Raw genomic sequence first — 20,447 nt, 5'->3', positions numbered from 1 at the left:
TTTTAGGGTTTTTGCCAAACTATTTACTACCTCCTTATGAGGAAGTGGTGAACCGACCTCCGACTCCTCCCCCACCGTACAGTGCCTTCCAGCTACAGCAGCAGCTGCCTGCACAGTGTGGCCCCCCAGGCGGCAGCCCCCCAGGCGCTGGTCCCACTAGGGGCCCCCAAGGGGCGCAGAGCAGCCCCTTGTCCGGGCCCAGCAGAAGCAGCACGCGACCCCCGAGCATCTCCGACCCTGAGCCCCCCGACGTGCCCGCCAGCCCAGCAGCCACCAAAGCCCCTGGAATGGAGCCCAGTGGCTCTGTGGCCGGCCTGGGGGAGCTGGCCCCTGGGGCCTTCCTGGACAAAGATTCCGACTGTAAGGAGGAGCTGCTGAGAGATTACGGCTCCGAGCAGGGCAGCGCCCTCCCCGATAGCAAAGACAAGACGCCCGGCAGACATCGCCGCTTCACAGGTGACTCGGGCATTGAGGTGTGTGTGTGCAACCGGGGCCACCATGACGACGACCTCAAAGAATTCAACACGCTCATTGACGACGCTCTGGATGGGCCCCTGGACTTCTGTGACAGCTGCCATGTGCGGCCCCCTGGTGACGAAGAGGAAGGCCTCTGCCAGCCCTCCGAGGAGCGGGCCCGAGAGCCCGGGCACCCGCCCCCGCCACGGCCCCCCGCGTGCCTGCTGCTGAACACCATCAACGAGCAGGACTCCCCGAACTCGCAGAGCGGCAGCTCCCCCAGCTAGAGCGGGCCCGGCCTGCGCCTCAGAACTTGGCAAAGCAACCAGGGAAGGGGAGCACCATGAGAGAAGCATTAAGTGACTTTCAGAGGAAGCGGTAGAGCCGCTTCATTCTTCGCCCCCTCCCCGCCGGCCTGCATTTTCCTGCATCTCCAGGTACAGCTTGGGGAGTGGAGGCCTCTCCGCCCGCGGGAGCACAGTGTCGTGGAGAGCCGGCACGTTGGCTCGTTCTGTGACTCATTCCTCATCCCGGCCCTGTCCCCTTCTTTTCTTTTCAAGTCATATCTCGCTGCCTGCTCGGGTCAGAGAGATGTGTGTTTCAGAAGCCCCCAAGGAGGGGGCTGAGACTGTGCCCTGAGGTGACCCTTGGTGGTGGAGTGGATTTGTGCCCTGGTGTTTGTTAAGAGAACTTTGCTGTGTCTCAGTCCGGGAGAGGTGGCAGGTCTCAGCCCTGGGGGAAGAAGGAAGCCCGCAGAGGCCCAGGGATTGTCAGCCCCTGCTGCCAAGGTCTGCAGAGCCAGAACTGGGCTAGTCCTGGGGGAGGATGAGAGCGGACGGGCAGTTATAAGGTTGGTAGGAGGCTTACTGCTCCCTCAGATTCCAGGTGATGAAGTCGATGTACCACTGTGCATCCCTGAGGGGCCCTTCCCAGCAGGTTCTGGCTGGCCACAGCCTGGTTCAGTATGGAACATTATGTCACCTTCTTTTTGGTTTTTCTTTAAACAAAAACAACAGCAGCAACAGCAAAAGCAAGCTGAAAACAAGAACTTGACCAGCGGGCAGGCAAGAATTCTGTTCTGGAAAAGGGAAGTTTGTGCCTCTATCCCAAGTTGACCTTCAAAGAGCCTGGCTGCCGTTGAGCCGGGAGGAGATGTTTTGTGTGCAGGCTTGGGTGGGGGCTAGCTCTGGAACTTCTGTGGGAGTGCAGCAGAGCCTAAGCCATGGGGGTGCATCTGGTGCGGCTTGCTGCATCTCTGCTCTTCGGGCTGACCCTGTAGGTGACCAGGGTCCTCCCCCACCCAACACACAGTCTGCAGGCCTCCATGCCTCACTGTTCTCGTAGAAACCAGGGAGGCTGCGGGTCCTAAGAAAGGGCAGCCCCATAGCCTGGCTTTTACACAGTATTTTCTCTTGATTCTGAATGAGTTCTTCTGTTGTGTTGTTTTTGTTTTTATTTTTAAACTGACCACTTGGAAAAAATGGCTTGGTTATCTGTGGCTTTCATGCCCTTCCCCTGCCTCTCCACAGCCCCCTTTCTGAGTGGGGTGACTAATTTTTGTAGCCTCTGTAAAGAGCCTGAGTGGCCCAGGTAGGAGGGCGAAGGCAGTGGTCCGGAAGGACCGCAGGATCCTTATTACTGTAGTTTGGCTTCAGATAACCAGTTGAGCTTTGACAGGAATAACCTGATGGAGAAAGCAAACAGCTAAAACTCACATTCCCTGTCCAGTGCTGTTCATATGAAGAGTTTGGTTCTTCTCCCACTCTTGAACGATGATATTCACATTAGGCATTGACGTTACAGTAAGAAAGGAAAAAAAAAATATATATATATATGTACAAAAATAGACAAATCCAAGGCTGTGAGGTAAACGAGTGTCTGCGTTCGGAGTCCACAAAACCAAAATCCATGTTGAACAAAGTGAAGTCTGTGTACAATGACTTTTTGGATAACCTGTGTGTGTCTGTGTGTCGTGTGTGAGCCCCCAGCCCTGTTTTCCTGTGAATATACTTTGAATGGCAGCCATTGTGCTCGTCAACCACACGTTTGGAGCAGATATGGCCCCGCTCAAGGTAATTTATTTTACACATTTACTGTTTACTGAACAAATGTCTGACTGTGTACCCGGGTGTATCCAGCAGCATTGTCGATGGCAGCCCCCCCACCCCCTACTCCCCACCCCCCACGTCTGCCAGAGATAACTGTGCTCGGAGTGGAGGCTCTCCTCTACCCAGCCCTGCAATTTGCACATTGCTCCGTGGACACTCGGAGGCCTGTGTTCTGTTCCCTGTAAGTGGAAACGTGCTCTGAACCTGTCTGCCTCCCTGGGCTCCTCCTGGCCCTCGGTATCAGCCCGCAGGGGGTGTTCAAAACCACTCGGCACAGAAGGCGAAGGTGGAACTTCAGACAGAAGCTTGATTGGATCTTCAGTGACACGCTTGGACTAGCTGTGGCCCAGACGTTGGCCCTGCCCAGCATTGGCAGGAGAGTTTGGCAGACACCGCAGTGCCATAGGGCTCACCTCTCTCTGCCGGGGTCCAGTGCATGCAAGCAAGCCTGTGTGTGGCAAGAGCAGGCGGGAGTGCGTCAGCAGCCCTCAGATGCCTTTCCTTCCATCTTTTAAAAAAAAATAAAAGTAAAATAAATAAATCAAATCCCAAACAACTCACTGAAGTCTCAAAGGAGATGAAGTTTTACCAAAATGAATCCTGCTTCAGTTAACTGATCAAATGGATGAATTCTGGCCCTGTCAAGTTTCCTTCCCCGGCTGGAGTGGGGCACGGGTCTGCGCGTCAACTGTTGGGCTCAATGCAGCGTCCTGCCCTATAGGCGTGAGAAGAAGCGAGACAGCCACTAGAGCCAGGCTTGATTCCAGCGGTCACGCAGTCTGGCCTCTGCCAGCCGGGCTCCCCTGCCAGTAGAGAGATGGAAATCGGGAGTTGAAGGACTCGATAGGGGGCCAGGGAGATCCGACTTGCATCTGGTTTTCCAGGTGAACAGAGAAGGAAAGGGTTGGTCTGGCCGAGGGTTTGGTGCTACAGTCGGGAGATTTGCAAATGCTAACACATTCCTGTGTGAGGCACATCACCATTTGTCAGTTATTGTGAATACGTGTATTTTAAGCAATAAGATTCAGCTGGTCAGACTCTTCTGGGCAGCCTCGGTGACGCATTTCCTGTGCTGTGATTGTTCTGAAGACAGAGTGGCTCTATCCACTGTGAGAAGCCCAAATAAAATCGGTCCCCAAAACGCGGCTCTTCTTTTTTCTTGCAGCACCTTGTTCTTTTCTCCCTACTCCTCCCTCAGACTTCAGGGGTCGTAGCCCCGAGATGGCTAACCGCAGACACTTCTCCCTCCCCCACACAGGCTGCGAGAAGGCGCCTGCCAGTTGAGGACAGGCCCCTGGCCTGAGCGGAGACCACAGGGCCAAGGGCGAGGTGGCTGATGCTGCTGCTGAGGCCACATGTTGTCCTGAGTTTTCCCCAAACCCTCTCTCTGCCACGGGTGTATTTCTGATGTTTGGAATGCTTTGTAAAATCCCGCACACGGGTTAAAATCGGGCACAAAAAAGCAGAAGCAATGGCGTTTGAAAGAAAGCAAGCACTCCGTGAGATCATTAATTTTTATTTAAAAAAAATTTTTTATTTTTTTATTTTTTTATTTGAGAGAGAGTGAGCGAAAGAGCGTAAGTCAGGGGGAAGAGGCAGGGAGAGAAACAGACTCCCCACTGAGCAGGGAGCCTGATGCGGGGTTCAATCCCAGGACCCTGGGACACTGACTTGAGCCACCCAGGCACCCCAAAAATAATAATCTTTAGGGGGAAAATTATAGAAATGTGGAAGGCCCTGGAATTTGATACACAGGTATTACTGAGTCTCCCACTTTGTGCCCAACACTGTGCTGGGTGCTGAGGAGAATGTGAAAGAAGTAGAGAAGACAAGGCCCTGTCCTCTACAGGCAGAAGACAAAACAACCGTGTGAAATAGTTAACAAGAGGAGGTAGATTGAGATGAAGTGAATGGTACGGATTCAGGGAATCCTGAGGACTCTCGGGGGCTCACTTGAGGGACCTGAGAACTGGGTGTGCTAACCTCTGCCATTGTGGGCCAGTCGTTCTTTCCTAAGGCTCACTGTCCTTTTAGCCCCTGCTTAAGACTGCCCTCTTAGAACTTTGAGTCAGCTGTAAATCCCTGCTCGAAGGGGAGGAACAGCCTTCGACCTCTGCCCAGGAAGGGGAACACCACCACCCAGCCCAGCTTCTCCTTGGGTGACCTGCAGGTGGGCAAAGCAATATGATGGGCCTTTTGGAACCGTCCCAGCAGGCGTTCCTGCCTCCCCCAGTGGACCGCTCACTAATAGGCCCCCAGGGGATGCTGACAGCATTGCCTTCCCTAGTCCCCGATTTTACCCAGCAGTCCACACTCTTATTACCTAAGAGCCGGGTGTAAGCCAGACAGGCCCCTGCCCCCATCTTTGACCTTGGGCCAGAGCAATTCTGGCCCCTTAGTGACTCTAGTGCGATGGTTGCTGCCTTAGTTCCTTCTAAACTGTTGAGCTCCTCCGAGTAAGCCCAGGAGAACCATGTTAGCATCTAGAGACAGATCTGTTCTAAACCCATGGGGAGGGGCGCCTGAGTGGCTCGGCGGTTAAGCATCTGCCTTTGGCTCAGGTCAGGATCCCAGGGTCCTGCTTCTCCCTCTCCCTCTGCTGCTCCCCCTTCTCATTCTCTCTCTCTCTCTCTGTCAAATAAATAAAATCTTTAAAATAAAACCACAGGGAAGGACTGGGGAGTACGTCATTCCTGCCTTCAGTCGTCTAATGTCTGAATGGCACAAACAAACCGGTACAGTTCTTGCCAGCTGCGTGCTGACGGCTGTGCAGTGTCCCCTGGGTGCCCAGGTCTGTGGAGCAGACCTCACTGCACCCCGCACTGCCCCCCAGCTTCCTGGGTCACTGAGTTCCTCCTTTTGCTCTGGGTGACCAAGTTCAGGTGGAGACAATACCAATGCTCTGAAGCACAAAACAGGGTAGTTTTGATGAAAAAGAATTTCCAGAAACTCCCTATTCTCCAGTTCCCCTGTTTTCAGCCAGGTGGTGGGGGGAAGCAGGGTTTGACTCAGAAGGAGGGGGAAGCGGGTTTGGCCGACTGTTGGCCAAACCTGCTGGAAACTTGCATCTGCCTGAACCTCCTGGGAAGGGCAGTGGGTCCTGGGAGGTGTTCGGGATCTGGGTTCCTGGCCTGGGGGTATGTGACTGGCCTTACTCAAGTTGAGCATTTATCAAGCACCTACCATGTACTAGGCATTGGGAATGCAAATGTACCTTAGACCAGGCTCCTGTTTAGAAGAGCTAATGGTCCCAAGGGGAAGAAAGGCATGAAAACCATTTTAGTAGCATAGTACCATGAAGCATGTGTGCCCAGAATGCGGTGGAAGAGAACCACCTGGGGGCATAGGGTAGCCTGTCTGGAACAGGGACCTCTAAACTGAGCTTGTCAGGCGAAGAAAGGTGTAAAGGGAATTCTAGGTAAGTTCTGGGTAAATCTGTTTTGCAGATTATTGAGTGCCTACTGTGTGCCAGGTGCTGAAAAGCCCACAAAACACAGGAGGCCGAAATGTCTAAAGCTGCTAGCAATTTAATCTCTGTAGATAATTTCATTCTGGGAAGTGACAGGAGATGAATCGGAGTGGTAGGCTGGTAATAAAAATATTTTAATTTGTCTTTATCGTTCTATTTATTGACTGCACGTTATTGGGTCGTGTGTAAGCATCTTACCGACATTTTTTTCATTTTAGCCTCAAAACAGCCATCTGAGGTATGGACTGCTTTGTTAAAGGGGTTGAAGCATTCAGAGAAGTTGACTAACTTGTCCAAGATCACACAGCTCATAAGTGGTAGAGCCAGGATTTGAACCCCGAACACTGAAGACTCGGTGCTCACAAGCCACGTGAAGAAGTTTTGATTTCTTTTCAAAGGTGAGAGAGAACCAGAGCAAGGTAATGAGCAGGCAAGTAGCATAGTGAAAGGTGAGCCAGACAGTTTCCTCAGGAGCTTCTTTGTCCCCCTTGCGTGTTCCCCCTTGCCTCATCAGAAGCCTCCAGAGGCCCCCCGCACTGAGCCAGGCACCCCTGCCTGAGCCCCTCAGCTCTGAAATAGCCTCACCCTTGGGATAGGTGGTACAGGTCAATGCTAACTTCCTCAGGGAGGGTGAGTCCCCCAGGAAACACTGTACAACTCTCAGGAGTTAGAACTTCCGGGTGGCTTGGAGGGGAGGAGGATTTGGTTTGATCTGAAGTTTCTCCTCACTCTAAGCCCGTTCCCCGCCAGTGTAACCTTCCATTGCATGTCTTCTTACCCAGAAGTCTCAGGAAACCCAATCCCGCTGGAAAATGTTACAAAACTCCCTCCGTGTTGGAACTGTGAGAAGTTTGTCTCTGGGCTCTCCACCCACGTCCCAGCTGCCAGCATGCCCCAGCTGGGGAAGGAGGGTGGGGCGGCCGGTGGTGGGATCATCAGGGGCTACTCAGGCCGGTTCCCGGAGGTCCTGTCCTTCAGATAGACCTGTCTGAGCAATACCTGCTTCTTCGTCCTTAGAGAAGGACTCATGTGGATCTGGCTGTAGGCAATGGCAGCAAAGCCAGTATTTATCAAGGCACTCAATGCGTTATGTAGGTCCCTACCTGACCTTCAGCAACATTGTGAGGCTGGTGGTACTGTTTCTACGCATGCCTCAGCCACCCGTATTACAGTTGAGCAAACTGAGGTTTAAGAAGGCCAAGTAAGTTGCCCACGGTCACTGGGTCTGTAAATGACAACACGGGGACAATTTGCCGGCACAGCCTGACCTCTTATCTTCTCTAGCTCCCCTGCTTACCTGGCCCTTTCTGCTTTTCCCCCTCCCCCAAGCCTCAGATAATGGGCGGCACAGGTGGTAAGTTAAAGTTACCCCCCTGTACAAATGAGAAAACTGGTTCAAGAAGCTAGCAATGGGCCTAAGATCCAGGGCCTGGAACCTAGGGGGTGGGGGGCCAGGGGCCCAGAACCTGGATCCTCCTCATCCAGTCCTCCCGGACTCTCTCGCCTCTGTGATTGGACTCCTGCCCTCCAGGGATGGAGGTTGAAACCCAGGAGTGTGACTGGAGAAAGAGTTCCCCTTTTGCTTCAGGTTTTATGGCCACCAGAGGCGCCAGAACAGTTACTCACTCTCATCCACCCACACTCCACACCTAGGGTGCCAGGGAAGGGTCCCTCCCCTCAGGATGGGGACTCTGGGGAGCTGCCCTTCTGAAGGACAAGGACAGCCCATTTCTCCTGGGAGGGCCAGCTGTTTTGGTTCACAAAAGCTGATTATTAAATTTTCAGGAATTTGGGGGCACCTGGTTGGCCCAGTTGGTAGAGCATGTGACTCTCGATCTCCGGGCCCGTGAGTTCAAGCCCCACCTTGGGTGTGGAGCCTACTTAAAATAAAATAAAAAAAACAAACAAATAAATAAATAAATACTTACCTAAATGTTCAGGAATTTTATGAGCTGTCTATTAAATAACCATTAAAAAAAGTGAACTATATAAACCCACAATTGAATACATTATAATAGAAACAAAGGTAATAAATACTCAAAACTAATCATTTCCTAATTATTTTACTATGTTACTATTATCTGTGCCCTTGAGGTTATTTACATCTTTGTATGGTGGGAATAATGGTATTATTAGTAATGGTATTATATAGTAATGCTATTTATTATATAACATAATGGTAAATAGCATCTAATGCTACCGAGCATCTCTTCCCAACTCTGTAATCTGTGATGTCACATGGGTGGCCTGAAGTCACTCAGAGTGGGGACTGTTTACATCATGGCAACTGGCAAACACTATGAATCATGGCTCTTCCCCAGCAGCACCAGAAAACTGGTTGTTTAGTGTTTATTTACTATCATATCACTGGCTTAGGGCATTCTGAGGCTCAAAATGTGACTGTGGGGTTTTGGCAAACACCTTCCAGCTTTGTCAAAAATCTGGGCTTCCTTCTGCAGAAGGAGATAGTCTGTTTATCACTGGACCAATTAGCCAAGGGATTTAGAGCATTGGATTCAGTCCTTTTGTGTGTCTAACCTACTTGTCAGGTGCTGATGAGCAAGATAAGTAACATGAGAAGGTTCAGTCTTGAATTCCAGAGACATAGGGGTGGGCAGTGCCTTTGGGGGACACTGCACCCATTTTGAGCCCAGGCAGCTGCTCAGGTGCACGTGGGGTTCAGTACCAAGGAACAGAAGCTAAGTGCTAAAAGAGTACAAGCACATTGTTATGGGGGTCATGAGATATGCCCTAGAATATGGCTTGCACTCTGAGACTCAGGATGGGAGGAGTTAGGTCAGTGAGAAAAGGCCTTCCAGGCAGGGGAAGGGCGGTTTGGGCAGGAGTCGGGGTTCATGAGGTCATTTTCTGAAAGGATATTAAGCTTTGTACTCTCCCAGGCCAGACACCTCAGAGCCCTTCTGCACGGACACCGGATGGGTGAGAATGCATGTCTGGCTCCTCTTCCTGCATCATTGAAATCTTGGGTTCTAGTCCCAGCCCTGATGCTCAGGAGCTGTGTGACTTAGGGTAAGTTACCTCCCCTGCCCTTGCCTCAGCTGGCCCTCAGTTTTGTCATCTTCAAAATGCAGGATTAGTCTCTCATTTCCCTGCCACTCTATGATCTGATTCAATAGTTAGAGAGGAGAATACTTAACTCTCCTCCAGCCAATCTGCTCCCCTCTGTTTTAAACTGAGGGTGGCTTGGCTCTAGACCAGCGACCAGCTGATGGGGGCAGAGGAACCTTGGAGAGGGAGGGGCCACCTCCAGTTAAACCCTTTCCCATTGGCCCATAGTGGTTGTCAGCATTTCACCAGGCTGCCCACAAACTCTTCCTTGGGCTCTTTAGCAAGACCCTGGGGTTACTGTCCAGTAAAGGCCAGGGCTGAGTTGGGGGGACAGTAAGGAATAGTCTCTTGCCACTGGATTAACAAAGCTCTTTGAGGGAAGAAGGTGTGCTGTAATGGAAAACTTTGTCCCTCCCTCTGTTGATTTCTTCTGAAAACATGGCCAGACAGGGTCTCAGCCTTGCCCCGCTGGCCCTTCCAGAGCCCTCCTTCAGTCAGAAGAGAAGGACTCTTCTGGGTGGATGATTCAACCCTGGCTCAGCTGGCGCCAGGGAGCTGGCGTTGGAGCCTCTCTCTAGGCTAATGGGCAAGGGTCATTTTCTCCCCGGGGCGTCTCAGGACGTCTTTCGCTTGCTAACTGGCCAGTAGCCAAGGTTTGGATGCTGGTTCCAAGGTTTGCAGAAGTCTGGGAGCCATTTTCTAGTGAGGCATTTACAGGCTTCCTGGGGTTGTGGCGTGGGGAGCTGGGCAGAGCTGGGTGCTGCAGAACCCCTCTCCTGGCAGTGTCCACCCCAGGACGGGACAAGTGAAAGGAGACCTGCTGGTCTTTGCAGACCAAGACAGAGGGATAAGTGGTGGTGGCTTGAGTTTGTGGATTACACACACTCCCCCAAAGCCAAACCCTCCAGGTATGCGCAGCGATACCTGATTGGATCAAACAAGATCTGCTCCACTTTCTTTTCTTTTCTTTTCTTTTTTTTTTTTTTTTTTTAAGATCTGCTCCATTTTCAAAACAGAAATAATCCCAGCCTTTCTCACCATCTCCACCGCTATGGCCGGGGGCTGAGCCACCATGACCTCGCTCTCCTGGACCAGCACAACCACCTCCTCCCTGCCCCAGCTCTCATCCCTCTCAGACCAATCTCCACTCAGCAACTAGGGCGGTCTTAAAAATACAAACCAGGGGTGCCTGGGTGGCTCAGTTGGTTAAACATTTGACCCTTGATTTTGACTCAGGTCATGATCTCAGGGTTGTGAGATCGAGCCCCAAGTTGGGGCTCCACGCTGGGTGTGGAGACTTCTCAAGATTTTCTCTCTCCCTCTCCCTCTGCTCTTCCATGTGTGTCCTCTCTCTCTCTCTGTCTCTCTCCTCCTCCCCCCCCCCCCCCCCCCCCCAAAAAAAAAAAAAAAAAAATCCAACCAAACCCTTCCCACTTACACGTTTACCTCCCCCCCCACCCCCACCCCACTGCCCAGTGACTTCCTATCATACTAGGAATAAACAGCTAAACCCCTTCCTGCTACTTGCAGAGGCTCTGTGGGGCCTGGCCCCTGTCTCCAATCTGACCCCAGCAGGAGCTCGGAGCTCCTCATTTACTCTGCTCTTGCTACACCAACCTCTTCCCCCTCAAGAACTTCCTGCCTGCCCCTCCTTCGTCATGGGATGCTTTCCCCCACATGTTTACACCTTCCCTACCCCTCGCTTGTAGTGGCCAGCCTCCACTTCCACCATTCTCTCCTCACCAACACCTAGTAAAATTGACTTCGAAGCACTTAGGTGTCTCTGCAATGTTTATTTGTCAGTCCTCACTAGAATGTAAGCTTGAGTGTCCAGGGACAGGGAGTGGCACATAGCAGGTGCTCAATAAATACTTGTTGCGAAGAATGAGTGAACAAATGAACAAATGAGTGAACTGCTCAGGGACCAGGAAGAAAAGCTGTTTTGTTTATGCATATCACTACCAGGGACGGCAGGCTGGAAAGAAGGCAGCGTGGGCCAGGAGGAAGGAGGGAAGGCCCGGGGAGGGCAGTTACAGCTCTAATTCTGTGCTGTGGGACCACACAGGGTGGTTTCAGGGGATGCTAGGTGAGCCTCTAGGTGCTACTGTCAGCCTGGGCCTCCCTCCAGGCCTGGCGCACCTTGATCTTCACTTTGAAAGGCTTGATCAAAAAGACCATCTTGGGGTTCCCCTCCAGGGAAGGCAGCTGCCCATCATCTGGGATCTCCAGGTCAAACCTCTGCAGCAACCAGGCCATGACGAGGAAGAGCTCCTGGCGGGCCAGGATCTCACCTAGGCAAGAGCGGGGTCCTGCTCCGAAGGGCAAGTAACTTAGTGACGGAGAGATGAGCTGACTCCTCGTGGGGTCCAAGAAGCGCTCTGCGGACACGGGGAGGTGTCAGCCAGGGCCAGGACAGGAGTAAGGAGAGGAATGGCTCTGCCCTGCCCAAGGGGGAGACGTGGCCTTGCCCAGGGATCCCCAGTCTGAGGAGGTGGACAACCTTACACGGGGGAACCCTAGCCTGAGGAGAGATAGAGCCCAGCTCTTGGGTAGCCCTTACTCACACAGAAGAAATGCAATATTCAGGAAGGATGGAAAGGAGGCAGTACTGATGACTGAAAATGCCACCATCGAGGGGGCGAGGGACTGACTTCATGGGAGCCATATACCTAGAGGGCTTCTTAGAGGACATTTGCAGCTGGTGGAAGGAGAAAGTGAGAAACCTGGCTGTGACGAGTTTGGGTAAATCTAGGGTAGAATGGGGCTATCAACAGGTTCATGTAGTTGGAGCCAGGAGTTTTCCAGTAGAAAGCTTAGCAGAAGGAACACAGGGCTGGAATGCTGGAGCACAGAGGCTAGGCTGTCTCTGTGGCTTGGGAGCAGGACAGAACAGGGACTCACCTGGCATGAACTGGTCAGGCCGGTGCCACTCCTTCTCATTGTGATGCAGTGCCCACAAATTGATGATAACATTTGTGCCCTTGTCAATGGCAAATTCACCAATGCTGCCCCAAAGAGGGAGAGGAAAGGGGAGTCTAAAATATTGTCCTCCCCAAACTGCTCAGCCCCACGCCTCCACAGTCCCCCGCCCTGGGGGGAAAAGCCCTATACGTCCTCATGCCCACTCCCTCATCTTTTCCTCAGCTTCTGCCAGATCAAATATGAACCCAGCTCTTCTGCAGACCTCTTCCTCACTAGCTCTTCTGTATCAATACTTATGTACATGGACATTCATGTCTGTCAGGGCATGTGGGTATGCATTTTGAGCTGGTGAGTGCGCATATGTGTGTGTGTGTGTGTGTGTGGTGGCTATTGGATTGGGTAGGAGCATAGAGCACCTGGTCTATCATTCCAGATCACATGTCTCCAGAGTAGCAGGCAGTTTCTGAGGCAGGTCAGTTAGATCTGTGGATTAGTCAGTGGGTGTTAGTGGGTGGCAGATATATTGATCAGTAGGGCATGGATAGGACAATTGATGGTCAATGGTTGAGTATAAATTGACCAGCAAGCGGAGGGGTGGGGCGGTAGAGGAGGCACCAGGTGGACTGGAAAGCAGTGTTGTGTTGTTGGGAGGGAAGGCATACCTGGAGTCAATGATAGCCTTGTGGGGGATGAGTGTAGGGGCCACAGGCCGGATGCGAAGCACCTCTCTGATGGTGGCCTCTAGCAAGATGAGTTGGTTCCGGTCACTCATAGTTGGTGTGCGGCTGAAACCCACATTCTGGTCAATCTCCTCCTGGATCTTCTTCTGCAACTGAGGGCCAGAGCGGGGTAGATGTGACCAACATGCTTAAGCCCAGGAGAAGCACGGGCTTAGAAGAATCCCATTGTTACATCCAGGAGAGCTGGCTCAGACTCTTCCCAGTGGTGGCTTTGTTTCCACAAGATGGGGCAGCTCCACCCTAGGGCCAAAGCCAGCTACTGCTTGGGTTAGGAGTGGGGCAGCCCAGTCACCTTGCATGGAAGGTCAGAGGACATTACGTCTACCTCTTTCTGGGGCCATAGGTGGATCTGGCTGGGGTGAAGAGTGGTTGGGAAGACCAGAGTAGGGAGAAGCCCACCTGAGGATTGTGTAGCAGGAAGGCCACAGTCCACTTCACCACAGACGTGGTGGTCTCTACGCCGGCCCCAAAAATATCCCCTATGGTAGTGAGAATATGTTTATCTGAAAGGAGTTTCGAATCCCGGTCTGAGGCAGCATTGTTATTGTCTGAGTTCATCCTGGCTTGGATCAGTATGTCCAGCAGGTTGGTGATAGAGTCGCTGCTGAAGTTCTCCTGGTTGGGTGAGGTTGGGAGACAGTGATAAGGAAGGAGCCCCATCTGCAAAACCCTTCCATACTTCCATCCCAGCCTGGGGATACAAAGGCTTCTTCCATTTGGACACGAGGGACTGGGGAGAGACTAGGCAGGACCTACGAGCTTGTGGAGGTAGGAGGGCTCTCTCTAAATTTTGGGAGTGAGTGGGTCCCTTCTCTGATCCTCTGCAATTCCTTACTTCCTCACCCCTATTCATTGGTTAAGTCATTTTTTGTTGAACCCCTACTGTGTTCCAGGCTCTCTGCTAGGTGCTAGAGATACTCCAGTGTCCAAAATGGACTCCAGCCCTGTTTTCGTGACACTTCAACCTAACTCATGGTCTCCTCTGCTCCATCACCTACCTTATGTTTTTCAAGGATTTCATTCAGTAATTCATCTCGCATTTTAACACAGTTCTTCATTTTTTCCACGGTTTTGTTGGGGAAAATCTGGAAAGTAGAAAGAAGTGTCAAAGCCATCCATCTTCAATTTTGTTTCTCCAGCTACCAGAATCCCTCCTGGAGGCAGATCCTAGCTTTTGGTGTCTGGAGAGTTTCCACTCTAACCCAGACCTTCAGCCAAAATGGAAGGCAAGATGGGGACGCAGAATGGGATTATTAATGACAACTAGGACAACTCCAAATAAGGGAAAACGGATCGTCTTCACCTCCCCTTCCCCATCGAATCAAACATCAGGCACTGATGGAAGGTCTACTAATTAAACTCTGCTGTGTGCCCAGTCCTTAGGAGTAAGATAGACTTGAGTCTGAAGCCTGGAGCAAGTTCCTTAATTTCTCTAAGCCTGTATTCTCATCTGTCTGGGGATAATAAAACTGACCTTTAAGGGGAATAACATGATTAATGCATGTGGAGTGCTTATTAGTGAGCATATGGCAACTGGTAAATAAATGAAAGCCATTGTCATGATTTTAAAAATGCATAGTTAAAAGCTTAACCTATTTTTGTAGAGAAGTGGTGGTTTTAAAATGAGAGGAGGTGGAGGTCACTGTGGCTGAGGTGGTCAGGAAAAAAGTGGGTCTGGAGCTGGGCAGTAAGAAGAATTGGGGACAGGGATCCCTGGAATCTGAAGGTGGGGCCTGGCCTCATCCTCACCTTCAACCTGGGGAATATGTCTACCATTTTATCCGTTCCCAAAGAATCCAAGATGCCGTCATTATAATTCTTTATGATCTTCAGAGCAGGATCTCCATTCTTGTAGGAGGAGTTGAAGCAGATCAAGCAGATTATGTTGGTCACCGCCAGGAAGAGGGGCAAGGACAAATCTATAGACTGTCCATTCTGGGTGGCCAGGAAATCACACAATAAACTGTTTTCCTGACAAACTGGGAGGAGAGAGGGGTAAGACGGTGGGGAATTAAGTAGCACCCTCCCTTCTTCCCAGTTCCACCTTAGCCAGGGACATAGAGCAGATGGCCACCAGAGGGCAGCAGCAGTCAAGAAGGCACTAGATTGAGCCTTCCATTGCCCCCTCCCCAGCCCCTTCTCCCTCCAGCGGCTGAAGGGGACGGCCTGCACTCACTGATCTTCTCCAGCCTCTGGTCGCCATCCTTGAACAGGGCAAAGGTGGCCAGTACCAGCTTCCTATGCAGCTGCCAGTTGGCACCATGGTCTGCGAAGGCGATGCCCTTTTGGTTGTCAGACAGGATGTCCAGAGTCACCTTTGGAGGGCAGGAAAGACTGTAAGAATCAGACATCAATGACCTGCCTTTGCCCTGGGCCTCCTGCACCCTTCCTGCGGTAGAAGGCAGTTACTTGCCATGCTGACGCCCATGTGGGACACCCCTGCTCTACTCTGCCGTGACCGCTAGGCCTTGGTAGGGCAGGGCCCGAGACCCCTCTACTCCTAATTCCATCAGAGAGACAGACTGAGGAGAAAAAAGGGACCCCGAATTACAATGCAGTTCTGGGGGGCAGTTCAATGACAGGGTGACCTCCGGACCTCTCTTATCAGTTTCTGACCAGGGGAAGGCAGCCGTGGATGGGATAAGCTCTCTGAATAGTGCCTGTCCTGGGGGCAGGAGCAGGTGGGCTTGTAGATACAGGACTGCCCAGACGTCTGCCTTTCCCTGGGCCCTCTGGGGCATGCTGCAGGTGTAGCCCCTGCTCATCTTTCTGCCTTCTATTGCAAGGGTGTGTGCCCACCATAAGGCCCATCTGGAGAATGCAATCCGGACTTGGCCACTCCACCTCCTCTCAGAGGGACTTCAAAGCGTCCGGCTTCAAAGCCTCCCCTCTTACATCCTGTGACCTGCAAGCCCCATCTGACCAGCCTCCTCCTTCCTCTTTGCTCAGGAAGGTTGGGAGTGAGGCTGCTGGCCAGCAGACCTGGCTGACTTGTCCAAGGAAAAATGAATCAGCCCTTGGCCTGATCAGAGATAAGTGGCTGGGGGGCCCTGCCTGGGGTGTCCAAGGGGGTACTCAGCAGCAAGGTGCTGGGATGGGGCATTGGCAGTATTCGCAGATGGTTAGCCTCTTTCCTCCCCTAGGAGCATTACAGAAGGCTTGGCAGCATAGATCATATAATAATATATGTAATATATTTTATAATATATTATAAAAATAATATATATACATATATATGACACATAAAATCTACCATTTTAACGCCACCGTGTGTCAGCCCTACTGTGAGCCAGAGCAGCTGGGGACAGGTCCAGAGAAACAGCAACCCCCTCCCTCCAAAAGCCAGGATACTTCTCCCTCATACCTTCTCCCACAGAAGACAGTAGTTATTTTAATCCCATTTTCCATACGAAGAGCAGCACTCCTAAAGGCTATTTACGGAGTACTTACTGCGCTGGGCACTGGGCTCAGTGCTTTGCATATACTACCTCAGTTAATTAGGGAAGTCAAGATTCAGAGAGAACACCATCCAGTTCCAGGCGAGATGACAGCCCAGAAAATGAAGTCTTCCTTTGATTCTTCCTGCCTAGTTTAGAGGCTGGGTGGGGTCCGAGGGGTCGATCCCCACCCACGGTCCTGTTAGTCTGTTTTAGGAAGAATTACAGGTTGGAAGAATTACAGGAGCTGGAAGGGTCATTCCAGGCATGGTCTGCAAAACCCCCAGGGCTGGTGAGAGAGGAGAGATAGTGGGCACTGCTTACCCCTTGGGGCCGCCCAGAGAATTCCTTGCCCTTCTTGACAAGCACCTCCTTGGCCAGCTGGTGGTGGCCGACCATCACTGTAGTCTTGGTACCCATACGAAAGGAATAGATGGGGCCGTATTTTTTCTGCAGCTTGAAGAAGTTCACGTGCGGATGGCCACCTCTGGGGAGGAATGGCAGGCTGCCCACCAAGGGCAGGGATGGGAGGCTCTTGGGATACTTGGCACTGGGGCACTTTGGCTTGGGCCATAAGAAATAGACGAGGGCGAACAGCAAAAAAGCGAAGAGCTCCCACATGGTGGCTGGGCACCGGCAAGCAGGGCAGACAGCTATGGAATAGAAGAACAGCAACCAACTCTAGGGTGCACGGAGGCCTTATTTAAGGGCTGCCCTGATCTTCACCTTGGCTCAGTGTTATCTCTTGCCTTGTGGAAATTTATCCTGGAGCACAGCCAGGCCCAAGCCCTCTCCCAGAATCAGGAGAGGAAGAAGGAGTGGAGGCCTCCTCAAGGGCTGGCTCAACTCCAGGACAAACCCTAAGAGGGGGGGCTAGGTAAGGGGAAGACAGCTGGTCCTCCCTCCCTGGAGCTCCCCATTCATCAATATCCACAGAGTGCACCAGAAGCAAATGGTATCTGGGTCAGGAATCAAAGCTTGGGACTTTCCACGTTATAAAATAAAAAATCCATGAATAGATGATGTTGTCAGGAGGGTTACAACCAGCAGGGACTGTCAAAGATATTTTATCCAGTCTTACTTAACAGCCAAAAAATGCGATGCCTTCGAAGGTCAGTCTTGTATATGGTCACACAAGATAGTGACTGCAAGGGAGCGCCTGTGTGGCTCAGTCAGTTAAGCTTCTGACTCTTGATCATAGCTCAGGTCTTGATCTCAGGGTCATAAGTTTGAGCCCCACATTGGGCTCCACACTGGGCATGGAATCTACTTAAAAAAAATATATATATATATAATATTAATAATAAATAATATTATAAATATAAATATAATTAATATAAAATAACAAATAACAAAATATAATTGTATAAATATTAAATAATATAATTATATATTATATAATAATATATGTGATATATTTTATAATATATTATAAAAATAATATATATACATATATATAACACATAAAATTTACCATTTTAACCATTTTAACTAAAAAAAATGTTTAAAGTAAGCTCTATGCCCAACATGGGACTTGAACTCACAACCCCAAGATCAAGAGTTACATGCTCCACTGACTGAGCCAGCCAGGAGTCCCCCATTTTAACCATCTTAAGTGTACAGTTCAGCATTAAATATACTCACAATGTTGTACGGCCATCACCACTATCTACTTCCAAAACTTTTTCATACCCCAAACAGAAACTACACATTAAGAAATAACTCCCCATCTCCCCCTCCCTCCCACTCCTTGCAACACCTAATCTACTTTTGTCTCTATGAATATGCCTATCTCACATAAGTGGAATCTTGCAATATTGTTTTTTGTGTGTCTGGCTTATTTCACCTAGCATAATGTTTTTGAGGTTCATCCATGTTGTATCAGAACTCCATAGCCTTTTATGACTGAATGATATTCCGTTATATGGATATACTGCCTCTTGTTGATCCATTCATCAGTTGATGGACACTCAGGTTGTTTACAGCTTTTGGCTCTTGTGAAAAGTGCTGCTATGAGTCCCTGTTTTCAGTTCTTTGGGGGGGTATACCAGGGAGTGGAATTGCTAGGTTATATGATCATTTTATATTAACTTAAGTTTATGGTCATGTATTAAGTTTCAGTTTCCTCCTCTGTAAAATGGAAATAAGAATGGAATCTACTTCTCTGGGGTTGTTGCGACTCAGTGAGATCATGCAGGTAGAAGTGTGCCTGGCAGGAAGTAAGTACTCATCTAGTATTTATGCTTATCATCATTATACCAAAATGGGCTTCCTGGTTTCTCTGAGCTCTTATTAGTAGGTCTTCCTGACAGACAAAGTTCTCATCTTCTGCTGGAAACCTTCAGTGGCTCTGTCAGTATTGATCAATGATTTGAAATCACTAGGTGAAGCCACAGCCCCAGGGAGGTGGACATTCCTGGTGTCAGTCATCACAGAAGAGGCGAGTCCTTGGACAGGCATCCAGGACCCACTGAGTGAGACTCACAGAGGTGGGAGATGGAATTTCTGCTCATATCTGGGGGTGGTCTGCCAGTGTCTGTACTTTGAAGAGTGGTTTTCCTACTTATGCATTGTCAAGTTTTGTTATTATGATTTTACTCATTTTATAAAGTTATTGGAGAAACTTTCAACCTTTTTCTATGTCCTTAAGCAGATTAAATAACATGGAAGTGATCTATTCTTTGAAATTCTTCTTCTTCTTCTTCTTCTTCTTATTATTATTTTAAAAGATTTTATTTATGGGCGCCTGGGTGGCTCAGTTGGTTCGGCAACTGCCTTCGGCTCGGGTCATGATCCTGGAGTCCTGGGATCGAGTCCCGCATCGGGCTCCCTGCTCAGCAGGGAGTCTGTTTCTCCCTCTGACCCTCCCTCCTCTCATGTGCTCTCTCTCTCTCATTCTCACTTTCTCAAGTAAATAAATAAATAAAATCTTAAAAAAAATTTTTAAAGATTTTACTTATTTATTTGACACAGAGAGAGAGATAGAGAGCCCAAGCAGGGGGAGCGGCAGGCAGGCAGAGGGAGAGGGAGAAGCAGGCTCTCCGCTGAGCAAGGAGCCTGATGTGGGGCTCGATTCCAGGACCCTGGGATCATGACCTGAGCTGAAGGCAGCCGCTTAACCGACTAAGCCACCCAGGCGCCCCTATTTGAAGTTCTAAAGCAAGGTAATGTGGAAAGTGTCAGGTTCCAGTGCCTTTTTCAGAGAGATGACTCCTTAACATAATTTTCCAGTTTCTTCCAGAGGTGTTGGTCTCCTCAATTCTTCTGAGTCTTCTTGAGTCAATTTTGGCAATTAATATTTCTTAAAATTTGCATTTTCTATTTTTTCTTGATTTGTGAAAGGTTTTATTGATCTTTTTAAAGAATCTCCCTTTGGATTTATTCATCAGGTCTTTGATGACTGTTATTTTAATTTGGTTTCAATGTTGATAAATGATCAATGCAAAACATCCTGTGTAACTTTATACCAGAATTCAGACTGAAAGTTCATATGAATTCCACTTCCTTTGAATCACTGTTTTCCTTTTTCCCTTGTTCCTTGTCTAAAACATAAGCCCCATTGTCTACTACAGCTGAATTTATGACCAGGGAACTCCATTCTTAGATATTTAAACAACAGCATTTGTACATATGTTCACCAAAGGCACATTCGAAAACGTTCATAGCAGCACTATTTGTAATAATTCCAAACTAGGAAGAAACCCAAGTATTTATCTGTTGTTGAATGGATAAGTTGTCATGCATCATACAGTGGAATAGTATACAGAGATGACAATGGATGAACTGCAGCCACATGCACCAACATGGATGAAACTCACAAACATAAGGTTGAATGAAGAAACCAAACTCCTAAGAATGCAGTGTATGATTTTATTTATATAGATCTTAGTAACAGATAAAACTAAACTATGTTTCTAGAAGTCAGGTGATGATTACCCTGGCGAATGGTTAAGTGACTGAAAGAGGACTCAGGGTGGGGCTTTTGGGGAGAGGCTTCAGCTAGTATTCTGTTTCTTTTTTTTTTTTAAGATTTTATTTATTCATTTGACAGAGAAAGACACAGCAAGAGAGAGAGCACAAGCAGGGGGAGTGGGAGAGGGAGAAGCAGGCTTCCTGCCGAGCAGAAAGCCTGATGCGGGGCTTGATCCTCATGACCTGAGCCGAAGGCAGACGCTTAACGACTGAGCCACCCAGGCGCCCCTAGTATTCTGTTTCTTGATCTGGGTGCTGGTAACACAGGTATATT

At 49.8% G+C, this 20,447-nt stretch overlaps 2 protein-coding genes across 4 annotated transcripts in view; one reads left to right on the top strand and one right to left on the bottom strand.

Moving 5' to 3' along the window:
• WBP1L (WW domain binding protein 1 like) overlaps positions 1-3,705 on the top strand; it is a 56,475-nt gene extending 52,770 nt beyond the window's left edge. For all 3 annotated transcript variants that reach the window (XM_025881095.2, XM_073904256.1, XM_025881096.1), the window contains exon 4: positions 7-3,705. In XM_025881095.2, the coding sequence (XP_025736880.1) occupies positions 7-743 (737 nt within the window). In that variant the 3' untranslated portion in view covers positions 744-3,705. The remainder of the gene's footprint in view (positions 1-6) is intronic.
• Positions 3,706-10,875: 7,170 nt separating this feature from the next.
• CYP17A1 (cytochrome P450 family 17 subfamily A member 1) lies at positions 10,876-16,822 on the bottom strand. The gene is made up of 8 exons (XM_025881092.2): positions 16,526-16,822; positions 14,941-15,079; positions 14,514-14,743; positions 13,763-13,849; positions 13,164-13,379; positions 12,687-12,856; positions 12,004-12,107; positions 10,876-11,480 (listed from the first exon to the last, which is right to left on the bottom strand). The coding sequence occupies exons 1-8, from the start codon at positions 16,820-16,822 to the stop codon at positions 11,197-11,199; spliced, it is 1,527 nt and encodes a 508-aa protein (XP_025736877.1). The 3' UTR covers positions 10,876-11,196.
• Positions 16,823-20,447: the final 3,625 nt, after the last annotated feature.

Source organism: Callorhinus ursinus, unplaced genomic scaffold, assembly GCF_003265705.2.
Source record: "Callorhinus ursinus isolate GAN/ISIS: 27379988/994484 unplaced genomic scaffold, GSC_fseal_2.0 scaffold20, whole genome shotgun sequence".
Lineage (NCBI taxonomy): Eukaryota > Metazoa > Chordata > Mammalia > Carnivora > Otariidae > Callorhinus > Callorhinus ursinus.
This window is presented reverse-complemented; position numbering and strand designations above follow the sequence as displayed.

Bases quoted from the DNA above. Each gene is read 5' to 3' on its own strand.
- CYP17A1 (XM_025881092.2), bottom strand. From the start codon at position 16,822: ATGTGGGAGCTCTTCGCTTTTTTGCTGTTCGCCCTCGTCTATTTCTTA. The intron at 14,744-14,940 runs GTGAGTGCAGGC...CTCTCCTCCCAG, and splicing joins CCAGAGGCTGGAGAAGATCA to TTTGTCAGGAAAACAGTTTA. The intron at 11,481-12,003 runs GTGAGTCCCTGT...CCGTGTCCGCAG, and splicing joins GCCTGACCAGTTCATGCCAG to AGCGCTTCTTGGACCCCACG.